Source organism: Carassius carassius, chromosome 43 (assembly GCF_963082965.1).
Source record: "Carassius carassius chromosome 43, fCarCar2.1, whole genome shotgun sequence".
NCBI classification, from domain to species: domain Eukaryota; kingdom Metazoa; phylum Chordata; class Actinopteri; order Cypriniformes; family Cyprinidae; genus Carassius; species Carassius carassius.
In genome coordinates this window covers 11019491-11035923 of record NC_081797.1, presented here as the reverse complement: position 1 = coordinate 11035923, position 16433 = coordinate 11019491, and the positions used below count along the sequence as shown (strand labels likewise).

General features: G+C 35.9%; 1 protein-coding gene across 1 annotated transcript; it reads left to right on the top strand.

Annotated features, from left to right (window-relative positions):
• Positions 1-374: 374 nt before the first annotated feature.
• On the top strand, positions 375-15313 carry LOC132124622 (kit ligand-like). The gene is made up of 10 exons (XM_059535723.1): positions 375-668; positions 8078-8185; positions 8753-8809; positions 8902-9057; positions 9723-9933; positions 10523-10558; positions 11552-11643; positions 11739-11851; positions 12547-12603; positions 12714-15313. Exons 1-9 carry the CDS (start codon positions 654-656, stop codon positions 12575-12577), a joined length of 819 nt encoding a protein of 272 aa, XP_059391706.1. The 5' UTR covers positions 375-653; the 3' UTR covers positions 12578-12603; positions 12714-15313.
• Positions 15314-16433: the final 1120 nt, after the last annotated feature.

Here is a 16433-nt window from a genome sequence, read left to right as displayed (position 1 = left end):
TGCGCCTCATTTCTTATGTTTCCATAATAACAAAATTCAATTAAGCCAAACCAAAGCATGTTTCGTACTTCGTCATAGTTAAGACGTTTTGATGTATAGTTAGACGAGGATAAGATGGATTAAACATGCACGGTATCAACAAACACTAAGCATTTCTTCAACGTCTCTGCAAAAAAAAAACAGTCCAGCGCCAGAATCTTTTCTCTGCAAAACAAACTATTATACAGTCGAGACAATCCGTAAACAAGCGGCTCCATCCTGCGTAAATTAGCAGAAAAACATTGTCATCATATGAATCTCAGTTGGACGATTGGATAGTGATTGTGAAATCGACTGAGTGAGACCCAAGGGCAGCCGACGATCGAGAGAAACTGGGGTGGGCGGGAGTCACACGATAAAAAGGCTTTGCTCTGGGGAAAAAACTCTTGATTCTTTCCGCAGCCTTCCGTTCACCATCGTGCGGTATGAAGCGTCTACCTGGATACTTACCGTCATTACGCTCATTTAGGTGACTTTCTTTCCCTCCCGACTTGGATTCTACTTTATGATGATTTTGGATATGTACCTTTGGGATGAAAAGAACCCTTTCCCTGCCCGCCGAAGTAAGATAAAATAGGGTTTCGCTGACATTGGAGTTACTCCTCTCGTTCCATATGAAGAAGTCAAACGTAAGTGAATGGATTTTGCTTTGACGCGTGTAATTTAACTTGGATCAAATGTGATTTGCTTTAGTTTTTTTGCTACGTGCGCTTGCAAAAATGCACTGTCTGCAGAGCGTAACTGAGGGAAGTGTAAATTAACACGATAGCGTGTTTTATATTACAACATATTGATGCGACAGCCTGAAAAGACTTTCTCGCATCGTTGAGCTTTTAAGTATTTTAAGAAACTAAATGCGCGCACTTAATTAGTAGGTGGGGGTGTGGAAGGACTAGTAACAGTAATAGTTTATTATTTAAAATTAACTTGACCCTTGTCGTTAAGTAGGCTACCACAAACATGCTTTGATTTCGCTGAGGTGAACCTTATTATACTGTTCCAGCGTGTTAGTTTCCATCCATTTAACTTGTCACATCCGTTTTTCGTCATTCTATCTACTCAGTTTGAATTGTCTGAGCTTAAAACAGGAATGGTTAAAGAAGTGCAACTTGCAATTTTAAAAATATAATAATAATAAGCTTAAGTGTTCGATTTCAGTTGGCTCTAGTGTTTTACGATGTGGTGAGACGTGCATAATTCGATCTGGTCAAAATCAGATGATCTGTGTCCTCTCGAGGATATATGTGAAGAATATGAGCATTAAAACATGACCGATAAATATGAAGTCCTCGAAAAGGCAGATAAGAGTGATTTAATACTGATAAATCGACATGACCTTTGGACGTTTACGCAGGTTGTTAACGCGAAACATTTACATGCATATATTTTATACGAACTAGATGTTCTTGGTACATTACTCACAGTCTTGGAAATGTTGTAAAACAGGAAATAAGCCAAGGGAAATGGTTTTCATTAACTGTGGGGATACTTGAAATGCACCAGGCTTTATAACAGGCAGCATCACTAATGCTTCTTTTGCTTTAAAGTGAACTAGGCGAGGCTCTGCGCTTGCTTTTGGGTATTGTAAATTATGAACATTTGCCATGTTGTAAATATACAAAAAGTTCAATAATGCATAGTTAATATTGATGTTTGAAGAGTCAGAAGTCATTCACCTTAGACCTTCTTAGCCCTGCTGGGAATTTGCATCAACTCTACGATGATAAATCAAGACATAAGTTTTTTAAATACTTGATTTATTTGTGGTGCATTTCTGCTATTTTATTGATAGATAGTAATAGAGAAGCAGAAAATAAAGAAGAGAGAAGCCAAATTATAGACCAGGATGGGGAAACGGCTGAGGCTTGATTTGAACTCTGGTCTTCCACAAGCATATCACCTCAAAATGTTAGTGCATTCTAATGTTGCTTCAATAAAACACTTTATTATTAAACACACATAATTTATGTTTAACTTTGGTGGTTTTGAAAGTACATTTACTGGTTTGACAAAGCCGGCCAATGTATTCAAATCTCAGAGCTTGTAACCTTGTCTTACAACCTTAAGTTAAATAAAGTTAATCATTTGCAAACATAAACTCAGGGAAGCTCGCTCATACTATACACGTGACAGTTTTGATTTCTGAGTCATTTGATTTTTGTGGTTGATCTATTGGAGATAATTTAATGTATGATGAAAGTGTTGTGTGAACGCCTTCAGTGTACAGTATTCTGCGGTTAAGAAACCAAACCTAGTACGTGAATAATCATTGAACCAATTGTACAGCTCTTTACCATCACACGTGACATATATGGACCCCTTTGCCAAAACTGAGGCTCGATTATGTGAAACATTTTGCATGAAAGCAAAACGCCTTCAATCATATGCCAAGCCCAAAGGCAAAAATAAGTTAGTGACAGTTTGCAGTTTGACAATGAGGAAGTGTTATGCATCAAAAACTAGCAATCTTTAAGTAGGTGAAAACTTGGTATTTTGCTGGTTTTCCTCTTCGGGGTTCATACCCAATTTCTGTCTGGTAATTTCTCAATAAGCGCATAGTTCAACACAGTTCTTTCCTGGAAGATTTCATTTTTTAAATGCTGTGAAACGTGCAGCTATACATGCAGTTGACATTCTTGAGCATGGCCTGAATTAAACGTACAAATGTGATTTGCATGTTTAGCCTATGAAATTAGACATGGAAAAGTGAAGACATTTATATTAGCTCTTAAGCTGTGAAGTCACAACAAATTAAATGAGCTACAGATGCAATTTAAACAGTAATCCTATTCACAGTCTTCAAAACTGGTTTTAGTGATAACATAAATATTTCAAGACTGCTAAAACAAACTACAAGGTTGTGAAACAATGGCATATGCTTGTGTGTAAGCTGGAAATGTAATTTCAACTTTATAAAAAAACTAATAATAAAATACATGAAGTAACATAATCCACAATTTTAAAGCAATGTTCTGTTACTCTGGAGAAGTCTATAAAATGTTAGTTCATATGGGATGTTATAGCATTACAGGATTAAAGACAGCAGTAATGTGTTCTGATAAGAAAATAAATTAAGAAGACAGAAAACCCAGATGGACTGTATTATTCACACAGTTTTATGGGATTGGTTGACCATCAGTTCCCTCATAAACTATCTGTCATCTACCATTGACTTTTCCCTGTTATATACATACTTTGTGCATTTTAAATCAAATGTGTAGATAAATCTTTTAAAAGATTATTAAAAAACCTAAACTTCTGAAAAATATCTGACTGAAAGTCATTGTACTAGTGATAAGACACAAGAGGGTACTTTCCTTACTTACAATAAAAATCACTGTAAAATAAAAAGCCATAGGTTAATGTTAAAAACAACAACAAGAAACACCAACAGCACTATGAAAAACAAAATGTTTAATAAAGGATTAATATTTCATGGATAAATCTAGAGCGTATGATCAAAGGTAATTAGAAACACCATTTTCTGGATTTTACTAGGAATGATTTGTGTGACAATGTTTAGAATCCATAGATCTGATGATCATGTGCTGTAAAGATAACTTGTGGAGTTTAGAGTTTTACACTAAGTAAAGCAATAAGAAGTCGTCCACTACATACTAAATCGATTACCAGTTAATGCAAACACAGTTGGAACATTAATAAGTTAATACATAAATAAGTGATTTGAAGTAAGTGTAGCAAGCCTTTCCGGAGATAAAATACCAGAAAGAGGAATGCAGGTTTAAACCATAATTTAACTGAACATTATCAACAACACCATTCCATTAGGCCTTTTGACCTGTTTACTTAGTTTCCGTATCCTTTTAGTCCTTACAAGGCATTTGACACACACCTGGCTTTGACACTGTTAAGCCTAGTCCAAATAAAAAGGTTTTCAGTAACGGATGGCCATTCACAAAAAAGAATGAAACTTCATCCATGTTTGGAAAGAGCTTAATTGTATAATGGAATCTCTATAGTGAATTGAACCCAATGATAAAAAAATGTAATCATTGGACCGGCAAATAAATCTCTTGCTTTCACTGGCGCCCTCTTTAAATTGAATATGTCAATAAAAGTAAACTCCTAACGTATAATATGATTCTCATTCGTTTTCTATTGTTTCTCTATTATGTGTTCCATTAGTCTGCTGTTTTATTGCAGAAATTTGTTTTAGGCTTGATTTGAATTTGAAATTTGAATTTGAAAATTAAGCTTTTCATTTCCTGGCTCAATTAGCGATTGGAAATGAATCATGTTGCGATAATATCTTTGCGTTTCTTTTCTCTCAGAAATAATTTTCTCAGCGTTCTCCTCAAAGCGTTGGGTGGGTTCCATTAGCATATCTACTTTTCTTGGTTAGTTCCTGAACAAGGCCTCCATCCAGCACAGGCTATTGTAATTGTTTCTCCCACCCAGTCTATAGACTCCCTTAAATTAGCTATAAAATCGCCAGATCACATTTCATTGGGCTCCTGTGGCCTGTTTTCCTCTATTCAAACACTCATCAGCTAGTATAAATCCGCTATGTCTTTTCCTGTTGTTTCATTTGGTTTGAGATGTTTAGCAGCACCCAACGATTTAGACTTTGCTGACCAACCCCATTGAAGAAATAATCAATACAATCCACAGAAGAGTAAAGTCATGGCTGCCATGAAAGAATTTGAAATTCTTGGCAACATGAGAAAGCATATATATTGTTTGGGACATTTGATAGCATCTTTAGCTAGTGTTTATTCGGTTAGCCAGAGGTTTTTAAAGTGCACATGAATGGACACGGGCAGACAGAGTGCATTTTCCGGAAGCAAATTTAATTTAAGTGGTTTTTGAGTGGATACTTGTCGCTGGCTATTCAACTAAGTCTGAAATTATTATGCTAGTTTTCTGACTGCTGATATTTGTCTTCTTACTACTATGACCTATGTAAGTAGATCACATGGATTTACAAAACTACAGATGGTATTTTTCACACATCTTTCAGCTTTTTCCATGTAGCTACGTTAGCAGGTAGTTTTAGCATTTGTCTTATAGGCTAGCTAATATCAGTCATCGAGATTCTGCCTGTTTTTGAAGTGTTAGACTGATGTACATCATGGGATATCATGATATAGACTGTGAAAAGATGAAAAGAAGGATGATAGATGACTAGACATATTTTTTGGCCCCATGTGCTCTGTTCTCGCTAATAGTATTATGAGTGAATGGTACATTGTTCAGAATGAGCTTGTACGTCCATCTGGGGAGCTTGCAAAGTTAATAAACCCTAGCGATCAAAGTGTCTGGTCAACATTACTCTGGCAATGATCTCTACTCAAGAAAGCTCCTGTTAACATGATGTTCAAAAGGGAGGGTTGAGTTGTCTCTCTTTTTTTCTCACTGCCGGTGGTCAGTCCAGCTCATGGTCAGCCATAATGAGATCTTGTTCTGCTTCACATCTCCTTTGTCTGGCTAAATGAAAGTGATCTCTAATTTGATATGTTGTAGCAAGCTAACACTTTCAAGATTTTTTTTGTGGTTGTAATACAACAGTCTGTCCAATGTCCTATTAAAGCCTGGCAAAATGTATGTCTATTTGTGTCTTTATATCTTCAGTGTGACTTTATAATTGTGAGAAACAAAGCTGCAATTTTTAAATATAAAGTTCCAGGTTATTAAGTCGCTGTTACGAGGAAAAAAAGTTGCATTGGCGCTTTATAGATGCAAAGTCACATTGTGAAATAAAAGATCACAATTAAGAGAAGCAGTCGCATTTGTGAGCTATAAAGTCACACTGCAGGATGTAAAGTCGCAGTTAAGTGGGACAAAAAAAATTAAGTTGCGATATAATATGGAGGCACATTGTGAGATATAAAGTCACAATTATGATAAACAAGCTAGTGTTGCAGGATATGCAGCTGTAATCATGAGGGAGAAAATGTGGTTTGCAGAGTAATGATGAGAAACAAAGTTGCATTTGTGATATATTGGGTAGTAATGACTTTTTTTGTATTAACTTTATAAATGAGTTCTAGACAAAGCTCATTTTAGTGCATTCTGGGATAGGGTATACTAATATGTAGCTACATACTCTACAATTTACCACATATTGTAGGAGCATTTAGGAGACACCTACACCTTCACACACACAACTATAATGACTTAAATGCTCCTGTGTTAGTCAGCTCTTGCCAGTGGTTTGGGAGTAACATGTTGTTCAGTTGATCAGATGAGTGATTCGCTTTGCTTACAGTCTATTGATTTATGGCAGTCAGAGCTGAATTTGAGCACAAGTGAGTTTGAATTGTTGACATTTAAATAGGAGACAGGCAGACGTTTGTTGTTGTGTCCGAAGTACTTGCTGAAATCATAGTTTTTGGCTATGAAGGCACTTTAAAGTCTTGGAGGAAGTCAAATTATGGATAATATAACCAATGAAACATCTGGGTTTCCATGTGTTGTTTCTTTTATCAAATTTCAACAAATCCTCATCTGGTTCACAACACGCAAGGGATCTCTACAGTCCCTGGTGATGCTGTCTGAAATACTTTAATATATTTACTGCCTGTTTGAGTGCATACTAAATTTCAGATGCTGTCATATGTACTAGTATAGTTTACTTTGAATTATATATTGCAGTCCATTAATTCAAAGCAAGACCTAAGCATTTACATGAGGCCAGTCTTATTTATAGTTAGATGCAAATAAACATTCCCTGTTTAACCAGGAAGAACATTTTTAGAAGATATGGTTGGAAAGATGCATTTTGGAAACTCGTAATGGGGAAATCAAAACTATATATATTATAAATGTATAGATATGCTTTAAAATCTTATGACCTGCCTAGCTTTAACTTTTGTACGGTTTTTATTCAGTCTGTAAATTCATCACCTTTAAGGCACCCCTACTCCAATCATTCATAATTAGTTGAAATATGTTTGGTATATTAAGTTGTATCATAAATTTTTCTTGAATATCTAGTCACTAGCTTTGCATTTTATAATGTCTTTGCCTTTTCAAGTCAAAGTAAATTGTGGTTCGCAGTATATTTTACTTAATGTGACATTATGGGAGAATCAGGATATCCACTATTGAGAAAAAGAGTAGTGGGCGATTTTATTATGTTTTATTTTGAACAATGAAAAGTGGACATTATGTACCAGCATGGAGCTAAAAGCTAGTTTGTTAAAACAACAGCTAAACAGAATGCTAGTTTGAAAAAACAGCAGGTAAATAGAATGTTAGTTTACTAAAACAATGGCAAAATAGTTTGTTAAAACAGCAGGTAAATAGAATGCTGGTTTGCTAAAACAAATGAAACGCTAGTTTAATAAAATAACGGCTACATAAAATGTTATTTTGCTAAAATAACAAGTAAATAGAATACTATTTTGTTAAAACATGGTTAAATAGAATGCTAGTTTGCTAAAACAACATAAAAAATATAATGCGAGACTTTAAAAACATTGTATTGTAGCTGCTTTTGAATGTAAATGCCTCACGAGAAATGCATCCGATCGTGGTCACGTGATCCCAAAACCAGACTAATTTCTGAAAATATGTAATGCAGAGCATCAATTTTGTAATTGTGCAATTACAGACTCTCACAGCTAAACAGCCTGTCCTCAGATGAGTCTGCTCTTCACCTCTGCTCCACTCCCCCTCTCTTTCAATCCCTGCCCCATTTCTCCCGACAAGGCTCATGCATTGTTTGTCTGGGATCACCCTTGTAAGCAGGGTTAAGAGCAAATCTGCCTCATGTTATGCAACAAGCTCAAATAGCAGATCTGGGAAGAGGGGAGCAAAAGCTTTAAGCTCTAAGCCACCATGGGACAACAAGCTTTATAGCAGCGGATGGGAAGGAGACTTTGCTAGACAAAAACGCTCATTTATTATATCAAAACTGACCCGGTTGTTCTCAAAATAGCAGTGAAAACATTTTCCATTTTGCCTAATACTCCTCCAAATAATGAGTTTAGAAATTAGGACACAAAAAGATCTGTGTTATTACAAGATTTTTGATACAATCAATTAGACTGATCTTTTACCTCTTGTTTTTCAGATTTTGATATGCACCTGTGTCCATTTATTACTGTACTTGACAGTTGCTGCCTATTCCAGTGAAATAGGAAATCCCATTACAGATGACATCAAGAAAATTTCTTTGTTGGTAAGAGCTCGGACATTCTTATCTCTCCAGTGCTGCTTTTTTCCAAGCCTGTTTTGTGAAAGACAACGGCGAAGGCTGATTTACCGATGCTCTGGGGGGAAAGAGCTGAAATTTATTTCATGTGTGTTGGAATGAAAGCCCCAGACATGTGGTTCAAAGTATGATAATAGAGTCGTATACATAAAACAAATGCTTCGGTGCAGACGGTCTTTTTAGGATCATCAAAAATCATCAGCCTGAAAGGCTTATTGAGTTTGGAACATGCGAGTTGTTTAATGGCATTTGCTTTCCTTTAGCAAAATATTTGCAAAGTATGATGCCAAATCACTGTGTGTGCCATATGCTGAAATGTTAATAACCAGTCATTAAAATCTTTTGAAGTACATATGTTTGCGGCTTCCATATCTATACCTAAGCCAAGGTTATAAAGCAAATTAGAGTAATTCCATGTTTACATTGTGGCTACATACTTGTAAAGTTACATTTTTGAATCTTTATCGATGATAAAATGACCATCTTAATTGTAGTTTTTGGCACTTAGAACTGGCTTTTCTTCTCTCCTATTAGAAACAGAATATTCCAAAAGACTACAAGATTACATTACGTTATATACCTAAAGAAGTGGTGAGTTGTTATTATTCGGTTTCATTGAATCGTTCAGGGTAATAAAAGCAAACATGGTGATAATCTAGTATTGTCTTTTGTTTTTCTTCAAGAGTGATATGTGCTGGGTGAAGCTAAATGTATTTCACTTGGAGGTGAGCTTAAAAGGCTTGGCACAGAAGTTCGGGAACATATCCTCCAATAAAGATAATATAGGCACTTTTGTTCAAATACTGCAAGAGATGCGGTATCACATTGGACATGGCTTGGTAAGTTACCTCAACCAAGTGATTACTATAAGAAGTTTGTTTCATGCAGAAATCTTAATATATCTAGTATGTTTTGTTTTTGTGTTACAAGTTTGGCTTGTCAATTATAAAAATCAATTCTATAAATAACACAGTAAATGAGGAACTTTTGTAAATTGATTTGGGAAAAAAAACAGTACAATTAGTAGAAAAAAATAGTTTAAACAGATAAAAAAACCATTTTTGATTTATTTAAGGTGTCGTTTATTAAGGTCTATTCATTTCTTTTTCAATCAAAGTGAAAAAAATTCTATAAAATGAATATTCTTTATTGAAATGTATATGTTTATCTTTATCTTTTATTTAAAACTATTTTTAAAACTATTTATTTTTCTTATTTTTAAGTAAAAAAAATTGCAGCCAATGGCCAAGGTTTGTAAAACCACTTGGAAAAATAATTCCGTTGATCATTCATTTGTAAAGCAGTGCAAAACCTGGTATGTTTTATTAAGGTTTTATGATTTAAGAATAGTTTAAATATTTTATTAAATGAATATTTATTATTACAATTTATTTTTTTCTAAATTATTTTTCTGTTTATTTAAATTTCTATTTAAAATTATAAATAAATCATCACAACATATGATCCACTTGTAAATGGAAACCATTTTTTTCTGATTCTTCAGGAGGATTCAATGCTAGAATTCGATTGTCACTACATAAATGAGATGTGGCTTACGGCAAAGTATTTTGAATTTGTGGAGGACTTCTTCAACACTGCCAATTCATCGAGAGATGCCGAGGATTGCGAGCCCCCGCCGTGTCCCACATCTACAGAAACAACAGTAACGACAACTGCCACAGCGTCGTCAACGTCAGCGCAACATAGTACAAATGGTGAGGTGCAGTTATGACACAATCAGTCTTAAAGGCCTTGCGAAGGCATGGTCTACACATTGTGGAGCGTTGTCTGTTTCCTTTTCAATGAAGCTATTGAGAAACCGTAGAATGTCGTTTGTGGAAGGCCGCCCATTTGCAATTGAGGTTTTAGATGTTAACACCCGCTTTTAAATCATATCTCTTGTGGCAGCTTTGGTTGCAATTTTTCACATGTTGTGTGTGTGTGTGTGGGTGGATGTGTGTGTGTTCCACGCCTTTTCAAACGAAGCCGCTGGACAAAACAAGAGAGGCAACATGTTTTTGTCAGCGCTATTATGACAGAGTCTCAGCAGAGTTTCAAAACCAAGAGATGCTCCCTAGTGAACAGCATGAAAGGGAGAGCAGAATCGAAGTCCAATTGTCACCATGTTGATTATAGAGCAATCTTCAGATCTTCCCAAGTGCAAGCTCTTTCTTTCTAAAAGCGGACAGATCAGATCATTCATGGGGCGGAGAGAAAAGGAGATTGTGTCGGACTTTTTAAGCATGTAACAATGAACGGTTTCTATCTGAGACTTAATGCTTCTCTGTTTCTGGCTTTCTCTAGAGAAACATAACGGTTTGCCTGATGACCCCGAAAAAGGTGAGTTATCACATAAATGTCTTCAGTCATCACTTCTTCATGCATACGAGAGATAGTTGGTCCAAAAAGGAAAAAACAAAAGTAAATAAATCATTTACCTCCTCTCATGTTGTTCCAAACCTTCGTGACTTTATCATTTATCCATCTTACGATGGAAATTCATAAGGAATAAGGCCTTCAAGGTCCAAAAATCAAAGAGATTTGTATTGCATAAACAGAAAATATCCACTGAAAGTAAAGACATTTCATGGCAGGCTGGCAGACGAGTATTGGGCCACTTTGTTCTTTTTTTGTTGTTTTTGATACTTGACAGCCTCAGACGCCATTCACTTTCATTGTAAGGGAAAATTCTTGTGAACATGTTCAGAATTCCTCATTTTATGTTTTATAGAGGAACTGAGGAACTGCATGAAGTAAATGATGTCAGATTTTATTTTATTATTTTATTTTCCTTTACATTTTATTCATTTGAAAATCGCTATCCAGCTAGCCAAAGAAATAAGAAATGGTGTTGAATAAATGTTGACAAATGTATTTAGTTTAGTTTATAATTTTATTGTAAATTTATTATACATTTATAAAATTTAAATTTTATTATGTAACATTTATTTGAAGATGGCTATCCCGCAAGCCAAACACTATCCATAGAGGAAACAATAAATGACTTGATGCCAAATAAATGTTAACTGAAGTTTAATTTAATTTAATTTAATTTAATTTAGAGTAATCGATTCCTTTACCAATTATTTGAGGAACACTATCCAACAAATTGATTTTTTTTCTGTTTTATTGTAGTTTATATATTATTTTCGGTAATCTGTTTCTTCAACATTTATTTCAAGGGAATTATCCAGTTATGCATGTCAGATTTTTGATTTAGTTCAACTGATGTACTCTGATATATCTGAAAGGTTGAAAGTTAATCTTGCTGTCTGTGCCAGTTCAACAAAAGCACCTTTGCAATCTGATAAAATTATTCTCATTTTTCTGTAGGGGCATTCCTTCCGACAGTTGTGCAGAGCAGTCTTATGTCGCTGCTCGCCATCCCGTTCATCGCAGTGGTGGTGTTTCTCATGGTCTGGAAGGTACGTGTGGTGGTGTGCTCTGCTGAGCCTTCAGCATCACAGCTTTTACGATTTTAATCCTGATTGGTATTTTTCTTTTTCCTTTTGTAATGCAGATGAAATCTAGAAGAAATGCCCCACAAACTGAAAAGAGTCCAGAAGAAGGTCCCGCCCTTTTCTCAGGAGAGGAAGCCAATATACCCCCGTTAGATGTGGAGATATCTGAAAAGTAAATATTCAAGTCTGCATTGTGTGCTGTGTTTTCCATTGAGTCCTAAAATATTTGAAAACTTCAAAAAACGAAATGCATATTACAGGGATGGTTCACCCAAAAATCTGGCATTAATTACTCACCCTTGTGTCGTTCCAAACCCGTAAGACCTACGTTCATCTTCGGAACTCAAATAAAAATATTTTTATGAATTCTGAGAGCTCTCTAACCCTCCCATAGACAGCAATGTAAATGTTACAAAAAACACACTTCTACATTCTTTACACTTTGATTTGAATGATATCATCGTATCCATGTGGCGCAGCTGACACAGAACAGCATACGCTGCTTACGTTCAGTGGATACTCTCATAAATGGAGACACAGAGGAGATGAACTGTTGAATAAAGTCATTATTTTTGTTCTTATGGGTTTGAAATGACATGAGGGTGAGTAATCAATGACAGAATTTTCATTTTTGTGTGAACTATTCCTTTAAATAAATCATATTTAACTTAAGTTTTATGATCTGAAACCTAACTAATTTAAATTTGTGAAATGTTTTGCATTTGTTTTTGACCAAATATCATACAATTTTATTTTATTTTATTTTTTTGCTTAGGTGTCCAAATATTTTTGGGGACTATTTTTGTCCTACCTATTAAGCTGTTTCAACACCCAAGTTAACACCATCTTACTGTTTTCCATTTCCAGAAACAGATTAAATATTATCATGGCAGTGTAAATCCAGCCCCAGCTTAACCAACGCAGGTAAATAATGTTCTTATTCTAAATAAAGTATCAACTTAACCTACTTTACAGCATATCGTTTTTAAAGAGGCCGCAGCCATAAATTTTGTTTCTCATTAACAACATTTTAGTCACTCCTTCAGACGGCACAATGGACAGGAACAAACAAGCACCACCTCCGAAAGATTCTCTTACCGAACTTCTAGTTGTGAAGGAAGGATGTATACTGGCCTGAGATGCAACAAACTGCTCTTTGAGAACTGATGCCCTCTCTTATCAACCACTGCTGAGCCCTTCGGGCTAGATACAGTTGCTTCTTCTGAGAACTTCTGAGAGTCGCTCTTCATGCTCTTTAAAGCTTCCTTCTCCTCTTGGAGACTGCAAGGAGACTGTGCAGGAGGAATTCGATGAAAAACAGAACGAAAGCAACACGGCATTGGATTCAGCTGGAGGCATCAAATACCCAAGCGCAGTTTTTGGAGCGCAGGAGTCGCAGTTCAGAAGGAGGGCAGCCATATTGTTGCTTGAGAGCAGATGGCTATCTAAAAGGAGTTAAAGCAGAATTGACTACCTCCAGCTGCACTGGTCAATCTCCTTATTTCTTTCTTCATCCTTGTTCTCTCTCTTTCTTTTGGTCTGGGTGTCCAGATAGACGCCTTTTCCGTTTTTTGAGTGCTTGAATCAGTAAAATCGTTCTCAGATTGTATCATCTGATTTGTGAATTGTTTTTATTGTCACAAACGACTGGTGGTGTGGACCTAATTTATTTATTTTCTGAATATGACATGACAGCTGCTTGGCATCAAATATCGATCGAGATGACGAATCCCTGATCGTCTCAACCTTAAAACATTTCCAGCAATCCTTAATCGCTTGTGTATTTCGACAATAAACCCTACGTCCATACTAGCCGCGACCTTCTAAGTACCATTATAGCTCCTCACAGACGCCCTTAAGCGTTATTAAAGCTATATATCAGTACACCCGTGATTTATGCTGTTAGTTTTACACTACGGCTTTTTATGAAGTCAGCTTCAGTGTTTTTGACGTCATTTAGTATAACGAAATTTCTGGTGGCTGCTAATTTTATAGACCAATCAGCTTTTGTCATTAGAGTTTTATAGCTTGTAGAAAAAAAAACTGCCATACTAGAGTGAAATGCATCAGTCAGACTTTAAATATGGGTCAAAACTAACTCAAGTAGTATTACGTCAAACAAAACGGTACACCTCACACCACAAAATGCGACTTTTTTGGAATACAGGATGCCATCGTAAGATCTCGCTAGAAGTAATAGAAAACCTACATATATGCTTCTACTCGTATTTTTGTGCCTTTTCATAGCATGGCTCTCCCTGTAAAGATTCTTTTCGGATAACCAGCCATATATTTATTACTGAGAAAAAAAATAATATAATAATTATATTGCACTAGTTATATTCAAGAAAATTCCTTTAGGACATTTCAGATTATTTTTTCAAGATAAGCATAACACGATCCGGTTCTGGATTCGGTCTCCTGCTGAGTACGAATCAATTTATGCATGTTCACATCTGACGTCTTACATGGCTTGCGCTTAATCTGTACATACTGATTTATGATAGCTACAACTCATATAGACAAGTGCTAATGATTTTGAGACGAAACTCAGAGGAGATCAGATTTGATTTGTACCCTGCTTTCTCCAACTGGTTGTAATGATCTATATCCTGTGTTGTGGGGAATAACCTGTTGTCTGCCCAGTCTTTGTTTTCTTAGAGCACAACAGTTTTTTTTTTTTTCAAAGATACTGCATGTAAAGTGAAGTTGACGTTTGGTGAGTAATATCTTGTCCTGGTTAAGGTGGTTGTTTACAAAAACGCGTATTAACATAGGAAGCAATGGAAAGGTCTCATTGTAGTGTTTTCATGCAGTTAATCCAAGTCATTTTAAAGCTCTCGATGGGGCGTGTCCGTGTAAGTATATGCTTTTTCCATCAAAGTAAACCACTTCAGACCATCTCAGAGTAGTTTGGGACAGTGCTGGTAATGTAACAGCGTGAGGTCACAGATTATAAACATGCAAAATTCATTTTTACACGCAATTTGAGAATTTCATTGAACCAGAGTTTTTAGTCTGTCTAAAGGGTGATGAAGCTTCCTTTGGCATCTTTGTTTGTGCCCTGATAAGGTTCCATGTAAAGAATCAATAAGTTTGCGACAGATAAGCTGCACCATAGGAATCTTCAAATGTGGGAACATCCCTACATGTTGTAGGCGTTTTATGTGTAAAAACCTTGAAAATGGGAGTTAAGACCCCCCAAAACACAAACCACAGACCACATTGAGCTAGCCAGTGAAATTCCCACCACTGCCCTGAAACTACTGGGAAAGTTGGCGAAGTGTCAGAAGGCACTGTTGCTCTGTTTTATGATGCTGAGATGAGAGGGACGTACAAGGGAACTGTACCAGGATTTTTCAGATTTGGCATGTCCCAACTGACGCAATTGGAGCCTGCATCATATTTGTACGACTGCAGAACACAGTAAGTCAGGAAGCCAGTCAGGGTGCCAAAAGTAAACAAGGAATTGTGGCCCAGTCATTGTCTGGGTGACAGTCTACTGTATTCTGTATTTTATATGAATATATGCAAATATATGTATGAGATGTGAATAAAGTACATTTATCCACCATTGCTGAGGCCTGGATGGGCTTTACTTCTCATTACGACTAATAAAACCATGATAATTACAGTTGAGAAGTCTGGGTTTGACTTTTTATTTTTAACTTCCTTTTAAAATGTACTGATGCATTTAAAAGGACAGTTTACTCACATACTTACCCTCATCCAAACCCAGATTGCTTTCTTTTTGCAGAAGGAAGTATCGACTGAATGCCTTTGAGTTCCATTATGGTTTATGAGAGAAGTTTTTTTTTTTCAGTGAATCGGTTAATCCTGAATGATACATTCTGAAGGAGTCAAGTTCAAGCCCACTCAATCAGTGGTCCGTTTGCAAAGTTTTATGAGACTAATTATTTCTTCAAAAGACTTTGAAGGTACTGATACATATGGGCCAGTTTTATGATGCCTTGTATTACTCCTCAATAACAAATCATTCGCTTTTTATTACACTTTTATTATAAAGTGACCAGGATATTCTTCAAAAAATCTCCTTTTTTGTGTCTCACAGAAGAAAATTAATAATAATGTGAGTTTGCAAGCACATGTGGGTGGGAAAATAATAAGAGAATGTTTATTTTTGAGCCAAATTGTTGCTTTAAGAGTGTGTGAAGTTGTTTGTGGTTATTTGATGGGTTCAAAAACTTTTCTTTACATTTACTAGGAAATAACACGCCACAGTCACATGAATCACATGATTCCATTGAATCGTTTCAAAGGAGTAGGCTGGTTAGGGTTCAAATTTCATTTAATTCCATTCTCTTTCCTGTTAAATGAAACAATACATTTGGAATGTAATTATTGTGAGGCTTTTAACAAAAGCTATTCCAAGGAATATCCATAATGTAAACATTTTAACAAAACATTTAGTACTTCATATTGTTTAGGACCCCATTGATTTTCTGTATGGGGAAAATAAAAACAGTAGACCCAATGGGCAAGAATGACATGAGGGTGAGTAAACATTCATTTCTAGCCAAACTATCCCTTTAAGTGCTTTTACTTGTGTAGTATTTCAATCCCCCAACTGGTTAGAGGCTGTTTATGGGATCAATAGAAAAAACCTGTGGAGTGAAAATGCACTACACATAAAGCTACTGATCACATACCATCAGGGAGCTGTTGTAAAAGTTAGGCCCAACTCTGAGCTAACAAGAAGGTTAGCCTCCTTGCTGCTTGCCGTGGCGTATTTG